This window comes from Haplochromis burtoni, unplaced genomic scaffold (assembly GCF_018398535.1).
Source record: "Haplochromis burtoni strain Fernald_Lab_line unplaced genomic scaffold, NCSU_Asbu1 Contig_99, whole genome shotgun sequence".
NCBI classification, from domain to species: Eukaryota; Metazoa; Chordata; class Actinopteri; order Cichliformes; family Cichlidae; genus Haplochromis; species Haplochromis burtoni.
In genome coordinates, this window is record NW_024582460.1 from 804304 (window position 1) to 819477 (window position 15174).

The following is a 15174-nucleotide window of genomic DNA, read 5'->3' on the forward strand; positions in this document are numbered from 1 at the left end:
ACACACACACACACACACACACACACACACACCTATACACAAACATAGAACAGCAGCACCAAAAATACACATGTCCGTAACTTATTCAATAATCCTGGGGCCCTCAGACCCAGGTCTGTGACAAGCTCCTTAGATGCAAAATAGATAGAAATGAGGAGTGGCTTGAGACTTTTGCACAGTACTACATATAGACAGATGTGCTAACCAAAACAACATTGTACCGCAGTATTTTGGGGGAAAAAATTATTTTACTATACATAAAGCTTCCCAGTAATATGTAACTAGTTTACGCCATTTACATGGCAAAGTCATACACAAAAAAATAATAATTTAAATATTTATGATATGGTCATTTTGTGTACATAATTCTGAAATGGGCCAGATGAGTATATTTACTCAGATACTTTAAATACATTTTGATTCCAAAACATTTTTCATATTACTGTACTTTAGTAGGATTATGACTTTTACTGAAGTAAAGCAGTACGACACTCACACAGTGCTGATGTTCATGTAATGCATCTGTTCTAGCACAGCAGGCTGCACATGAGCATGCAGAGTGTTTGCCAATGTGACAAAAACGATTAGGAAAAAAGTTAGGAGTCAACCTCTAATTCACGTTTCAGGAAACACTCCAACAGAAATATTTACAGACGATAAAAGTATATCTAAAACTCTTTGATCGATTCCTGCAGCATAACTCAAACTTTTTCTAAACTCAACTAATAGATAGATTTCTTCATTTTGAATAAAGAAATCAAATGAACAAAAAGCACAGCTAAAGAGCAGCTACACACTCCACTGTTGCTAGCCCATTAAGTTTGATATGATACTACTGACATGAGCTTTTTAGATTTGCCAGTTACAGTTACTATGAGGAAGTATGAACTGGCACACATAAAATAAAAAGAAGAATCAGCAGCAGAGAAGTGGCTTACACTGATGGAGTGCTTTGCAAATGGCCCTCACTTTCTTTTAAGCTTCAATGAGATGAGCTGAGAAGAGTTCTGCTAATCGAAAGCTCACAGGCATTCCTGTTCATCAAGACTGCGTGACTTCATTTCTTAAAGAATTTTTTTTAAAGTAATATTCAAGAACTGAAATGAGGTGTGCAGTGAGCTTTTTAATTGATTTGCCCTGTTCCCCAGTGCACTGTGACCGCTCAGTTTGTCTGAGCCAGTCATTGGCCTGCAGAGCAGCCGATAGCAGCTGTTTGTTCATCCTTTCAGGAAGAGGAGAAAGTCCAGCATTAGTCTCACATGTGTCTCTCACAACTCTTTGTGTAAAAACTGGGATTACTTATTAGGTCCTGCAAAAGAAGATTTCCAGGTCAATGCATGTTTCAGTTTCATTATTAAATGATCTGCCAGCATAGGATTTAGTAACTCAAGTAGGTGGGATTTTTTTTTTTTATTAGGACCAGTCTGTATGTGTGTTAGATGAGGATGAGTGTGTACCTGCTGGTCGTATGTTTGGCTTTGCTGCCCCAGGGAGGGGAGGCCTCGGACCCTCCAGGCTGCATGAGCCCTGATGCAGTGCGAGTGGCAGAAGAGGCGTTGGAACAGATCAACCAGGACAGGAAAATTGGATACATCTGGAGCCTCAACAGGCTCTATGATCTGTCTCACACTCCAGAACAGGTCAGGGTGAATTATGCATATGCATGCACAAAGACATGATCATGCAACAAAGGCATGCTGCAACATATTGACCAGCAGCCATATTGTTTTTATGTTAGAAAAGTCACAAAAGGAAGAAAGAAAATAGAGTTGCTTATTTATGAATGTGTCCAGGGGAAAGATGGATCTCTGTACAAACTAACCATCGATGTCATGGAGACCAAATGCCACATCACCAGTGGAAAACCGTGGAAACAATGTGAAGTCAGAAATATTGGGAATGTTCCAGTAAGTACCAAGCAATGCACATGTCACAGAACACATTATAATCTGAGACGATGTTTGAAAGTGAATATGTCAAAGATAAAAGCCTGAAATGTTTACTGGTCTATATTACCATGTCTGATATTTGAATGTATGCAAACTTTGGGCTGCACATTTTTCATGCAAATTGTGGAGGCAGAGGAAAAAATATCTTTAAAAATATGATTTGTGATTGGATTGACCCAGGTCTTCAAAATGTAAAATATGCACACATAACTACATTATAACTAGCATCTTGAAACTCCAGCATTTTTAACACTATTTGGACAGGACAATCAGGACAAAAATGATATTTTTGTGATATAAATTGTTATAATCCGGCATCAAAATTAAAGGAAATTTTCATTTTCTTTATATTTGTAACCAAGAATGTAATGTTAAAAAGTATTCTACAAGCTTTATTTTATAGTGTTACAGTCACCTCAGCACAACTGTTGGTGCTGTACAAAATAAACTGATCTGAAAAACTTGAATTCAAAATGAGAGTTTAAATGGTGGATTTTTTTCCCCATATTTTTACCGGCCAATACTTTGACATTTTTTGACATATCTGTCCCAAGTTATAGATCCTGATTCATTTCACAATACCAGACTGACAGAAAATATTTAGGTCTTTTTTAAGTAAAGCTGTATAAAATTATCAGAAAATTTGACTTAAAATACCAGAAGTTGCAGCGACAACCTTTTCAGAGTTTTAATACAGTGAGTCTTCTGTTGTCTTTGTTTTACAAAGCACTGCATTGTAATGCATACATTCATATGTTCTGCATGTATGAGCTGCTGTGGTTCACCTCTTACACGTACATGTGTCTTTAGCTACTGTATAAATGTGTTTGTGTATTTCAGGTGTATGGAGAGTGTCAAGTATCTGCCTATGTTCACACTCAAGTCAAACTACAAAGCTACTCCTGTACAATTCGTGAAGGTAGATCAAAGCATCACTGAGACTCTTCTGTATTTTTGTCAACTTCACTGTATAAAACAGAAAATTATTTACAGCGTCTTAGCCACAGAAAGCAATCAGACTCTGTTTTGTTCACACAACAGTTCCAACACTGTTACATTTCTATCACCTACATCTGTCTTTTTATCTAAAGCCCTCCGTCATGTAGGAACAACTCTGCATTTTTTTTCCAACAAATTAGCAAGACGGTGAGAAGATTCTCTGATCAAAAAACCTCAAAAACTTTAGATGAGAGAGGAGATTTGAAAGAGGAAGAGTTTTCAGAATATGAGTTTGTTGTCTTTGGTGAACAGGACAGTGCAGACATTAGAGAGTGAAGTGGGGGCAGACTGAAGAATAATGACACACAGGAAATGGTGTGGGGGCAGAGTCAGACCCAGACCCGTGCAGTGAGGACTCTAGCCTTCAGTACTAACCAGGTGCTACAGCAGCACCTGAGCCAGCTCGATATAAACCTGTCAGGAACTAGCAAAGTTAAAAATACTGATGCACAAACATGATAAAAGGGGTGATAGTTACACTCGCAGTAGCACAGGAACAGAGCAGGAGAGGGAGAGAAAGAGAGCTAGGGTTGTTGCAAGAGACAACATCGTCACATTAGAAAGGTATAGTAATGAAAATGAGTGACACCAAGAAAAGAAGCAAAATCTGGAACCATTTTAATTTTATTGACAATACAAAGGCAGAGTGTAGAGTCTGCAAGAAAAGGATATCATATAGAGCCGGCTCCACAAACAACCTGCGCAGGCGGCTGAGAACTGTCCACCCATCAGTACAATGGAAGGAACTGGGTGTGAGTGGAGCCCTCCAGTGGTTCACCACAAGACAGAACTCAATTGATAAAGACCTGGCAAAAATGACTGCACTTGATTTTCAACCATTTCCAGTTGTGGATGTTAAAGGATTCAGAAAGTATATTCATGCACTGAATCCTGTGTATGCAATTCCAACCAGGAAAACCCTCTCCCAAAAAATCATCCCAGGCCTATATGACAGAGAATGTGCATTTTCTTTTGTTTTGCATATTCATTTATATGTTATTGTGTTGTTGTTTGCATTTTATGACAACAATTTTATATTGTTGTTGATAATAAATTAATTAAAGCAACAAAACAACCTGAAAAGCCGGTTGGGAGCCGAAAGGGCCGGCTCTCTACAAAGAGCCGGAATTCCCATCACTAGTAAACCAGAACGGGCAGTTGCATTTCTGAGGGCTGAACTATAGACTCACAAGAATCTCATCAATATCAAGTTCCAAGAAATAAACATCAGTAGTGATAATAAACTTTGCTTAAAAAATAAATAAATAAATAAAAAAACTCGACCCATATCTTGATAATGACAGATTTTTCTTTTTCTATAAAATTTTAGTAAATCTCACTTTTATTAAGAAATTGGCTCTAACAGAGGTAAATAACCCATATGAAACATGGATGTGGTCTGTATTGGTTGACATAGGGATAAAGTAAACATCTATTAAGGGTTCAATTTCTATGGTTGCTATAATTACAAATTTAAAAAAAAAAAAAACAAAGCAAGGGTCCAACAAACCTACAAGCATAGCTGCTCTAATAACATGATCCTCTAATAATTAGAGGGTTGGTGGTTTGAGCCCTGGCTGGTTCAGTACTGTGTGCCAAACCATCCTTGGGCAAGATACTGAATCCGAAGTTGCTCCCTGTGAAGGAATGTGTATTAATGTTAGATCAATTGGGCATAAAAGTGCTTTGGCAAATATGGCTTGTATTTAAAAAAGTGCTTTGTGTGCTCAGAGTAGGAAATTGTTGTTTGAGAACAATGCCATCCACCACACAAGGGTTAACAGTGTGTACTCACTAGTGAAGTAATTCCGTTTCTCTATCTTGTCTTGCTGTGGCATTCTGGATAAATCATGCATTTTCATAGAGATTTTAGAAGAACCTAAATACAATAGTCAAGCCTAGAAGTGACAAATGAGTTGATTGATTGAGACAGGATGACCCTCAGGCTTCAGAATTTTGTTTTGACCTTTGAACCTCTTGATCCTTGTGTTCAGTTCCAGCTACTGCAGTGGTGGACACGTGCCCAGATTGTCCCACGGCTGAAAATCTGAATGAGCCCATTGTCAAAGAGACGGCCAATCTCTGCCTGCAGAGGTTCAATGAGGAGAGCCGCCTGGCCAACTACTTTACTCTGGAGAACATAACGAAAGCCAGTTCACAGGTTAAGACAGAAAAAGAAATGAAAAAGAAAAAGAAACCAAATGCAGGCAGAGAGTCAGTAAAGAAACAGGTTGAATACAAATTAAGCTTATGTGTGATTTCTTCTAAGCAAGTACTTTTAGTTTTCTATTCTTTTCAAAAGACTAGACCTAATGTAAAGCTCTTAGCAATTTTATCTGACTAGTTTTGGTCATAGTTCGCTTATTTTGACCTACCTCTGTCCTAAACTAGGCTTTCATAAATATATTTTTCAGTGGGTTGTTGGTCCGTCCTACTTTGTGGAATTCACTATAGTGGAGACAGTTTGTTCAAGGGAAACAGATGTCAGTGAACTGAGCCGCTGCACACCTATGGACTGTCAGTTTGCTGTAAGTAATGAGAAAATAATGCTCTGTTTACTCACCATATGTTCATAAAACTGGACTGCTACCAGGCTGAAGCTGAAAAACTGCCAATAATCTGCTGTTGAATGTGAAACTCCTCTGACAGTGATGAAAGAATACGCATAGATATCTTAAAGACCAGTAATGCACATTACACTCAATTTATAATTATAATATTTGTCTTAAGACTCGGTGGTCAATTTATCATGTTTAAACCTATGTTCATATGCCTGGTCTCATCTTTGGTGTGCTCTGTGTGTACTGCATCCAATCTCCACTGGCTCCAAACAAAAATCCCCCAAGCTGTAAATGCAGGCTCAGCTCTCCTTGTTTTCTCTCTTCTCAGCACAGAGGCTTCTGTTCGGGCTCACATGTGGCTCGTGAGGATCAGTTTGAAATCAGAAACCCTGGTGGCAAAAGGGATGGCTTGATTCAAGATAAGAAACCTGTAGAGGTGAAATGTGAGATCTATGAACCTCAGGTACTTGTTTGAACAACACAAGACTTAAATTATAAAAAAAGTTCACAAATCTTCACAGTCTATCACTGCACTTCTGATATTTTGATTGTTAAAGGGTTTTTAAAACACAGTTCGAAAATGTTGACAAATGCTTCATTGCTGAGCACCACCGCTCTCTTGACTATCTTCCGTTTTCAGGCTTCCTCTGTGGAGGCGCAGGCTCACGCAAAAGCAGGCAGTGTGCACACTGAACACCAGCAGCATAACCACACTCACCTGCATCCCCATGAGCACCTCCACTCAGACTCACCCAGCCCAGACATTACACTCTCCGTGTCTCAGAACCTTGGGACTGTGGTGAATCAGCCTGCCTCTCCCAGAGCTTCACCAGCAGGCAGCTCCTGCCCCGGACCCCGCAGACACAATCTGGGTTTACGGAATCTCAGGCTCTGACTGGTTGAACCTTCAGTACTCAGTCCAGAGATTGTTTTTAACCATATTGCAATTAGTTCAAGACAAGAAATGGTAACTAAAACCTTGCAATTAATACAGAAAAAAAATCTGTATTTACTGTTCATTGATCATTTAAATAAAGTATTTATCACAGCTGGAAGTTGTATAATTTATTTCTATCAGTTTAGCAAATCGGTACTTTACCTAATCAAATAATGACCCCACTGTAGCAACTTCTTGGACACATTTTATTTTTAAAAAGTAACTCTTCTCATTTTAAGCTACATATTACTTTTGGGGGGTTGTTTTATTTATTTATTTATTTATTTTACTTTATTATTTTGCAGGGGGGTATGCATGACCTCATTATTTGTTGATTTGTGCAGTTTAGCCTATTTGTAGGCTAAACAGCATAAGTTAACAAACTTATCAAGAGGCTATAACGTTTTTGATTGGCTCTCATCATATCTAAATGATAGATGTTTTTTTGTTTCCATTACCAGTTTTAGATCTGCACACTTAAGCTTTTGAATACATGTTGGAGAGCCCAAAGCACACAAAATATCTAGCTCTGAAATGGATTACAAATACACCAACCCTCAGCACTTCCCAGACAGATCGGCAGTATTTAAGGCCATTCCATTGGGGGGAGAGGAGGGAGGGTGCGCGTGACGTCTGCAGGATCAGATATTCCAGATAAAACCTACACTCTCAAAGGCAACTTGCCGTGGTCGTATAGTGGTTAGTACTCTGCGTTGTGGCCGCAGCAACCCCGGTTCGAATCCGGGCCACGGCATAACTACTTTCTCCAGACATTAATCTCCCAAGTTGGAAATGCAGAATCAGCTCTGCTTGTTTTCTCTCTTCACACGTGGCTCATGAGAATAAGTTTGAAATCAGAAACCCTGGCAGCAAAAGGGGCATTTCGTTTCCAGAATCAGAAAGGGTTTTATTGCCAAATGTTGAGCAGGTTTACAACATTAGGAAATTGCTGCGTTGCTTCAGTGCAAACATCTGTTATAAATACTGTTATAAATTAAGCTTAAATAGACATGAAAATAAAAATGAGAATAAGAATTAAAAGTGCTAAGTAGATAGATAGATATATACATGATATATACATGAGTGCAGGTGGTGATCAGTGCCAAACATGGAATGATGCAGTGAACACAGCGTAGGGTCATGTGTTAGTGGTGGGAACAGTCATACGGTTATTGTTCATGTGTCCAACAGCAGAGGGGAAGAAACTGTTCTTATGGCGAGAGGTTCTGGTGCGAATGGACCGGAGCCTCCTGCCTGAGGGGAGCAGGTCAAACAGACTGTGTCCAGGGTGAGAAGGGTCAGCTGAGATCCGAGCTGCACGCCGCATGTCCTGGAGGTGTACAGGTCCTGCAGAGATGGGAGTCTGCAGCCAATCACCTTCTCAGCAGAGCGCACAACACGCTGCAGTCTCTGTTTGTCCCTGATAGTGGCTCCAGCGTACCACACGGTGATGGAGGAGGTGAGGATGGACTCGATGATTGCAGTGTAGAATTGCATCATCGTCCGTGTTGGCAGGTTGAATTTCTTCAGCTGCCTCAGGAAGTACATCCTCTGCTGGGCTTTCTTAATGACGGAGGTGATGGTGGGCTCCCACTTCAGGTCCTGGGTGATGGTGGTACCCAGGAAGCGGAATGAGTCCACAGAGGTGATGGGGGTGTCAGTCAGGATGATGGGGGGGAGTGGAGCTGTGTGCTTCCTGAAGTCCACAATAATCTCCACTGTCTTCTGGGCATTCAGCACCAGGTTGTTGTGGCTGCACCAGGACACCAGACGTTCAACCTCCCTCCTGTAGGCAGACTCATCCCCGTCCGAGATGAGTCCAATAACGGTGGTGTCATCTGCAAACTTGATTAGCTTGACAGACTGGTGGGTGGAGGTGCAGCAGTTGGTGTACAGGGAGAAGAGCAGAGGAGAAAGAACACAGCCCTGAGGGGAGCCGGTGCTGATGGTCCGGGAGTCCGAGACATTCTTTCCCAGCCTCACGTGCTGCTTCCTGTCCGTCAGGAAGTCAGTATCCATACGGTACAGATGAATCAGTTTTGCACATGTCTCACTCTGTATATTTTTATATATTTTATTTATTGTTTACTCTATTTAATTTGTAAAATATGTGTACACACACACACACGTAGAAAAATATTTAGTATACACATCCAGAAATGCATATACTATTATATATTGTACATATATTTATTAGTTTCAGATGTAGCCATTCTTGTATTTTGCTTGTTTACATTATTGTATTTTGCACAACTCTGTTGCTTGTGAAGCTCGCACACAAGAATTTCACTCACATGTGCTGTACCAATGTACCTGCACATGTGATGTGACAATAAAAGTGATTTGATTTGATTTGATTTGATTTGAAGTCAGTGATCCACCGGCAGATGGATCAGGCACATTCATCTGGGAAAGCTTGCCTCGGAGATGGTCTGGAAGGATGGTATTGAAGGCAGAGCTGAAGTCCACAAACAGGATCCTGGCGTAGGTTCCTGGGGAGTCCAGATGCTGCAGGATGAAGTGTAGGGCCATGTTGATGGCGTCATCTACAGACCTGTTGGCTCTGTATGCAAACTGCAGGGGGTCCAGGAGGGGGGCCGTGAGGGTCTTGAGATAGGAGAGAACCAGGCGCTCAAAAGACTTCATGACCACAGATGTCAAGATAAGAAACCTGTAGAGGTGAAATGTGATATCTATTGGTGCTGAACAGAGACAAGACAGAAAGATTTGCTGTTGGTCCAAAAACACAGAGACAAAACCTTTGTTTCCATATTTATCATCCCTTTCTCTGAAACACAGTAAGCAAGTCAGGAATGTTGGTATCATTTTGGACATCGAGCTCAGATTTGATAATCATATTAGTACTGTTACCAGAACTGCTTTATATCACTTAAAATATATTTAAGGTTGGAAAATTCTTGTTTCAAACTGACTCAGAGAAATTGGTCCATTCTTCTGTATCAAGCAAGTTAGATTCTTGTAATGCTCTATTTGTCTCATTACACGAATCATCAGAAGACTGACTTCAGCTTCAAAATGCAGTGGCCAGATTCATTGCAGGTATGCGGAAACTTGACTTTATTATCCCAGCACTGAAGGCACTTTTAACTTTTAACATATTTTAACTAGTTCATAAAGCTCTCGGTGGATTGGCCACCCACTTGACTTGTTTAATTTTAAAACCCAGTCAGACCTCTCGGCTCATCAGGTGCAGATCTTTTGACTATTCCTAAAATTAGGTCTAAGTGTGCTGAGGGTGCTCGTAGTTACTGTAAAAATAAATGAAAATATAAAAACTGAATTCAAATGTGGGGCTAGGCTACACTAATGCTTATATAACCCCAATTTCCAAAAAATGTGGGACACAGAAAAAAAAATGCAATTACTTGCAAATCTCATAAAGCCATTTTCCCCAACAGAACACAGAAAACATCAAATGTTTAACCTGAGACATTTCACTTTTTTTCACTACTGTAGGTAAGCTGATAGATTTACATGTGCCCTCACATGGAGCGACCATATGGGACTTGTATCTGTCAGATCTGGGAGTTTAAAATGAGAGCGATACTTACACTCCATTACTTTTTAAAATCCTGGGCCGGAGAACCAGACCAGTGACAACTGGAAAAGGATATCCTGCCTGCTCTAATGTAAAATTCTTGTGTTCTAAATCCCATAGTACTACATAAAAATTGGGAATTCTCATGGTTTTGAAAATTAATTATATTCATTATGCATATTTCAAAATTGTATACTTTATATTACTAGATCATTATTGCGATCCATTAATGAGTAATATACATTGAAACATTTAGCAGCAGAGTTGTATTTAAAACCAATAATCTGCATCTACAAAAGCATTAGCTACTTAAGCTTTTGAACACATGTTGGAGAGCCCATAGCACAAGTAATATCTAGCTCTGAAATGCATTAGAAATACACCAACCATCAGCACTTCCCAGACCGATCGGCGATATCTCAGGCCATTCTGTTGGGGGGCTGGTGACGTCTATGGGATCAAATATTCCAGGTTAGAGTTGCCGTACTGAGGACAGCTCGCCGTGATCGTATAGTGGTTAGTACTCTGCGTTGTGGCCGCAGCAACCCCGGTTCGAATCCGGGTCACGGCAGTTTTTGCCAAAGTGCTTTTGTAAGAGTATGAAATCCATTACTGGTCGTATAGATATTACCAATAATTATATCTCTATACGTAGGTTTTTGTAACTTTTTTCTCTCTTTTTTGTATAACGAGAATATACCAGTAGGGATGACACGAACACAGTAAATAGATAGAGAGGCTGCAATAAGTGTGTACATATTTCCGCCTACTCCATTTCGTACTTGGTGATTGAGTTGTTACTTCACGTGAGATTTTGTTTGAGCACATACGTGTGTATGTCTATGCATATATGTGTGTGTGTGTACACGTAGTATGTGCGCATATGTGTATGTCTATATATGGCTTTGTTTTACGAAAAAGTAAAACGTAATGTAATCATCGTCATCATCAGCTGTTTATCTATGAATATAACACTTTCTTCGGTGTGTGTGTGTGTATGTACCATTACACACACATACACAATCAGTTTACAAATGTATTGTAACTAATACAACCTTAAAAAAAGTTTTCTTCTCTTCTGTCATATCAGACAGCAAATTCTTTCTTTTTAGACAGTTTTAGGCTCTTGGCTGACTCGTGATGCCCACAACAGGAGAGCACTGCAGTCATCTGTGGTGAAAGTTTCGTGTGCCGTTAAGGCGGAAGCACACAGTGTGCACTGTGACAGAATGTAGGCCGGTTCAGGAGAAGAATAAAGCTGGCAGACTGCCATCTCCTGTAGAAATACAAATTGATATACTCATTTATAAAAGAGGCTTCTGGCTGCCAAGTGTCAACGTGAGTCTTTTTTACTGTTAAACAACATGTGGTTATTTTTATCTGTCAAATGCTTTGCTACCAAATCTGTGTTGACAGTTGTGTTAAAACGGACATCAACAGCCTACATAAATTGTGTTTTCTAACACATTAAAAAGATGTATGAGATGCAAAAATCACACTGGAAATAACAAGCCATACTATTCAAAACTACTGGTTTCTTCTTAATAGAAGACAGGAAACTGAGCTAATTCTCCTCTTATTTCTGTTAACCAATCCAGTGTTACACACTTTACGATGTGTCCACATGGTGTCAGCCTTATCTCTCTTTTCACTTCAACGAGTTCACACTGGGAGTTTGTCCAGTAATCCTAAAAGATAACTTCAGCTTTTTTCCCTTTATGCTACTGGGCTAACTGCTGCACTTTTGTGCTTCCAAACTGGCTGCAGGGGCTGAAATCTAACTAAACTGCCATAAAATTGCATTTGAATATTTATAGTGCTCAGAAAACTACCTGACTTTTTCTCCTAGTAGCACCATGGGAAACTTGAAGTCTCACCCATGTTTTTACAATATATCACGGATTAGCATTAAGTATTGTAAATGTTTATTCATGCCATCTCCAGGATGAATTACAGGACTTTTCACAATTGCTCAGTTATACCTAAGATTCAAGATTCAAGAAGTTTATTGTCACACTGCAAAACACAAGTGGTTATGCAGAGCAGTGAAATTCTTACTTTGCAGGTTCCCTTCACACCACTAACTAACAATTAACTAAAATAAAAAATAAACCTAACCCTGAGCATGGAAAATAGCATAGAAAATAATAAATGAAGTAAAAACAAGTGCTTTGTAGCTTATGTAGCTTATGTGTGGGTGTAGTCAGAATTTAAAGTGAAAGTAGTTGCAACGCTTTCACAGTGGTTATATATAGAGAGTATGCAATATTAAAATTTTTATATTGTAAAATGTATACTGTATACCTAAAGTATATTCTCAAGAGGTCAAAATATCTGCATCTTCATTTGCAAGTATGATGCTGACATTTTAATGTTAGTAAATGCTAGCATCAAGCTGAGCATTTACTTCAAAGCAAATGTACCAAAGTAGCCACAGTCTCACCAAAAACCAAACTAACTGTTGGTCATAGACTGTATATAAAAATGGCTACCCGTTGCTTTCTGACCATAGCAATTTGAAACCTCAACAATAGAATTTTGGACGCCATCAGGGTTTTTCTTTTTTGGAAATAAGCAGTTGTATCCAGTCTGTGTCTGTAGCCTTTACCCCCCCTTCTTGGTGTGATTGGACCTTTTTGCAGTATTCTTGATTGTATTTCTCTTTGAATGGATTTCTGTCATAAAAAAATATGGCTTGCTGTTTTTTACAGCATGGTCAAAAAGAAAATCTCTGCATCAGTTTAGGTGAATAAAATTCCAATAATTATTTAGCATTTATTTATTACTTAATACTAGTAAGCAAATATGTGTAATGTATCTTGCTACCCAAGCTTGCTAGTGTTACCTTGTAACTTAACTAACTTAACCTAAATCTCCTTCTGGCTTAAAACAAATAAATATAGCCAAAGAAAACTCAAACAAATGGTAGAATGGTACATTGAAGCTTCTAAATGTGTATTTTAAAACTATCAGGTGAATCATCGTCTATATCCATCGTTTATATACAGTCTACATCACTGAAACACTTTTGGAGCCAGCCTCGAGTGGCTACTTCAGAAATCACTCTGTATTTGGCTGTTCCCCATTTGGCCTCATTCTTCAGCCTTGGATGTTGGTGCTTGCTATAGACACATCAGTTTGGGTTGATCCTAAAAGTGATGAATGATACAGTTTTTAAATTGCTCTGTAAACCACAATATATGAGCTACATGACAGTGTTGCAGATATTTGGCATGAGTGTCAAAAACACCATTAAAACAAACGCTGCAATAAAATCAATGGTGGTTGTTATGAGAATCAAAATTACAAACTGGAGTGACTGTAAGACTAATTTATCTCTTCAAACATATCTTTCAGTTGATCCTCTTTTTTCACCATCTATGTGACTTCACTCACTTTTACAAACAAGCACAGCAAAGACTTACATTTAATTCCACGTCCAAGCCTGCTACATAATTAACACTGGGTTGTATAAGCCTTTTATGTGCTTGGATGCTGTAACAGAGGCAGATTATATCTGTACTAATCTACCCCCAAGTGTGAAGTGAAGACAGCTTTTAATACTGCATGTTGCTACACAGCTTCAGGCACAATTGTAAATGTCATTAGCTGTCCCGCTGCTTCCCTTCTTGTCTGTCTTCTTTGTTGTGTGGCCCACATTCTTTAAAGATCTCCATTATTAATTTAGCTTAAAAGGCCCTCAAGATGTGTAAGGCTGTGCATGCATGCATGTGTGTGTGTTGTATGGGGACTGTCTTTTAAACCTACCGTGTCTGTGTTTTTCTTGTTGCTTGTGGCTAAGACAAAAGATATCCCAGGTTCAAAGCTCCTGCTGACCTTAACAATGCATGATGTTGGTACCAAAAGAACAACAGGGCTCTGATTCACACTAAAAACTAAACTGATGAGTTAAGATAAAGCTACTGAAGTGAGCATCTTTTAGAATACCAGCTTAGTGTGGATGAATGTTGTGGTAAATAGTCTCAGACAAGGTCCTTCCTCCTGGGAAAGCAAAATAGATATGATGAAGTGGTATGAGTGGAATTCCTAAATATGTTCATGCCTCAGCCACCTGAAACTAATGGAAAATACCACCTCACCTTTCTTGTATTTATTTATTTCCCCCCTTTATGATTTAAAGGTGGTCTGTGAAAATGGGGCAGTCTCAAAAACACAGTTTATCCTCCAATCCAATGTAACCATCATTTACCTAGACTAATTAATCCCTGATACTTGACTTGGTAAATTCATGTTTACTTCAAGAAGCCACCTTCTATCATTTGTGCCCATTCACTGTAACCACCACCATAGCACCAAGGGCTACAATTGCAGAAAAGTATCTTTAACTATTAATGCAGTCCTTGATTTCTTTGTGTTGCTGCTCTCAAATCTTGGGTGGTTAAAGGGTAACGCACATTTTATGATCATCGTAGAATCCCACTTCCAAAGACATTAGGACAGGAGTTGGGCATGCAACACATCTCACAATTTTTTGAAAAGGAAGAACAAAAAAACTGGAAAAGTAAGTGTTAATAAAAAGAAACCACTGGAGTAACATTTTGCAACAAATTACATTAATTGACAACAGATCAGTAACATGATGGGGTATTAAAAAGACACCTTAAAAGTAGACATACAATACATACAGACAATATCTGTATGTATAGTGTGACACAGACCCGGGCCAGTTTGCAGCTCATGCCACAGGGTCTTGGCCATCATGTCCTGATTGCCTGATTACTTTACTGTAAGCAAGTGCAGTGCAGGAATGGGTTAAGAGAAACACATCAACTTCAACTGTTGATGCGTACGCCATCTTCTTTTACCACAGGGACAGGCCATATTTGCAAAAATTATTTGAAAATATTAAATTGTAAATCACTTTGTGAATTTTGTTCTTTAAAAGCGCTTTATAAGTAAACCTTTCTTAGTAGAAGATCCACTTAAAATGACACAGTGTGTATTTAGAGACTATCACAGCGATGTTTAGAGTGTTAGAAGGGCAGGAGCTATATTATAATGCCCAAATAAATACCTGTGCCAGAAAAAAATGAATTGGCCAAAAAGATATGAATGTGTTTTTTAGCAAAAAACTTGCATTTTTAGTGTTTATCCTAGATTCAAGATGTAGTATCAGGAAATAATCTGTTTCAGGTCTTAAATAATTTT

The 15174-nt window shown here is 39.0% G+C and overlaps 1 protein-coding gene and 2 non-coding genes across 4 annotated transcripts; all 3 read left to right on the forward strand.

Annotated features, from left to right (window-relative positions):
- The first annotated feature begins 1172 nt into the window (after positions 1-1172).
- On the forward strand, positions 1173-6557 carry si:ch211-284e20.8 (uncharacterized protein LOC563738 homolog). Of its 2 annotated transcripts, XM_005940281.2 has the most exons (8): positions 1173-1329; positions 1418-1640; positions 1794-1907; positions 2790-2868; positions 4943-5109; positions 5363-5476; positions 5838-5972; positions 6150-6557. In XM_005940281.2, exons 2-8 carry the CDS (start codon positions 1440-1442, stop codon positions 6402-6404), a joined length of 1065 nt encoding a protein of 354 aa, XP_005940343.1. In that variant the 5' UTR covers positions 1173-1329; positions 1418-1439; the 3' UTR covers positions 6405-6557. The 2 variants fall into 2 exon arrangements, with proteins under 2 accessions (XP_005940343.1, XP_014194873.1); XM_014339387.2 differs by having other exon boundaries at positions 1217-1640.
- A 571-nt stretch (positions 6558-7128) lies between these two features.
- Positions 7129-7200, forward strand: trnah-gug. The gene has a single exon. It is a non-coding gene; the product is annotated as a tRNA-His (tRNA).
- A 3304-nt stretch (positions 7201-10504) lies between these two features.
- On the forward strand, positions 10505-10576 carry trnah-gug. The gene has a single exon. It is a non-coding gene; the product is annotated as a tRNA-His (tRNA).
- Positions 10577-15174: the final 4598 nt, after the last annotated feature.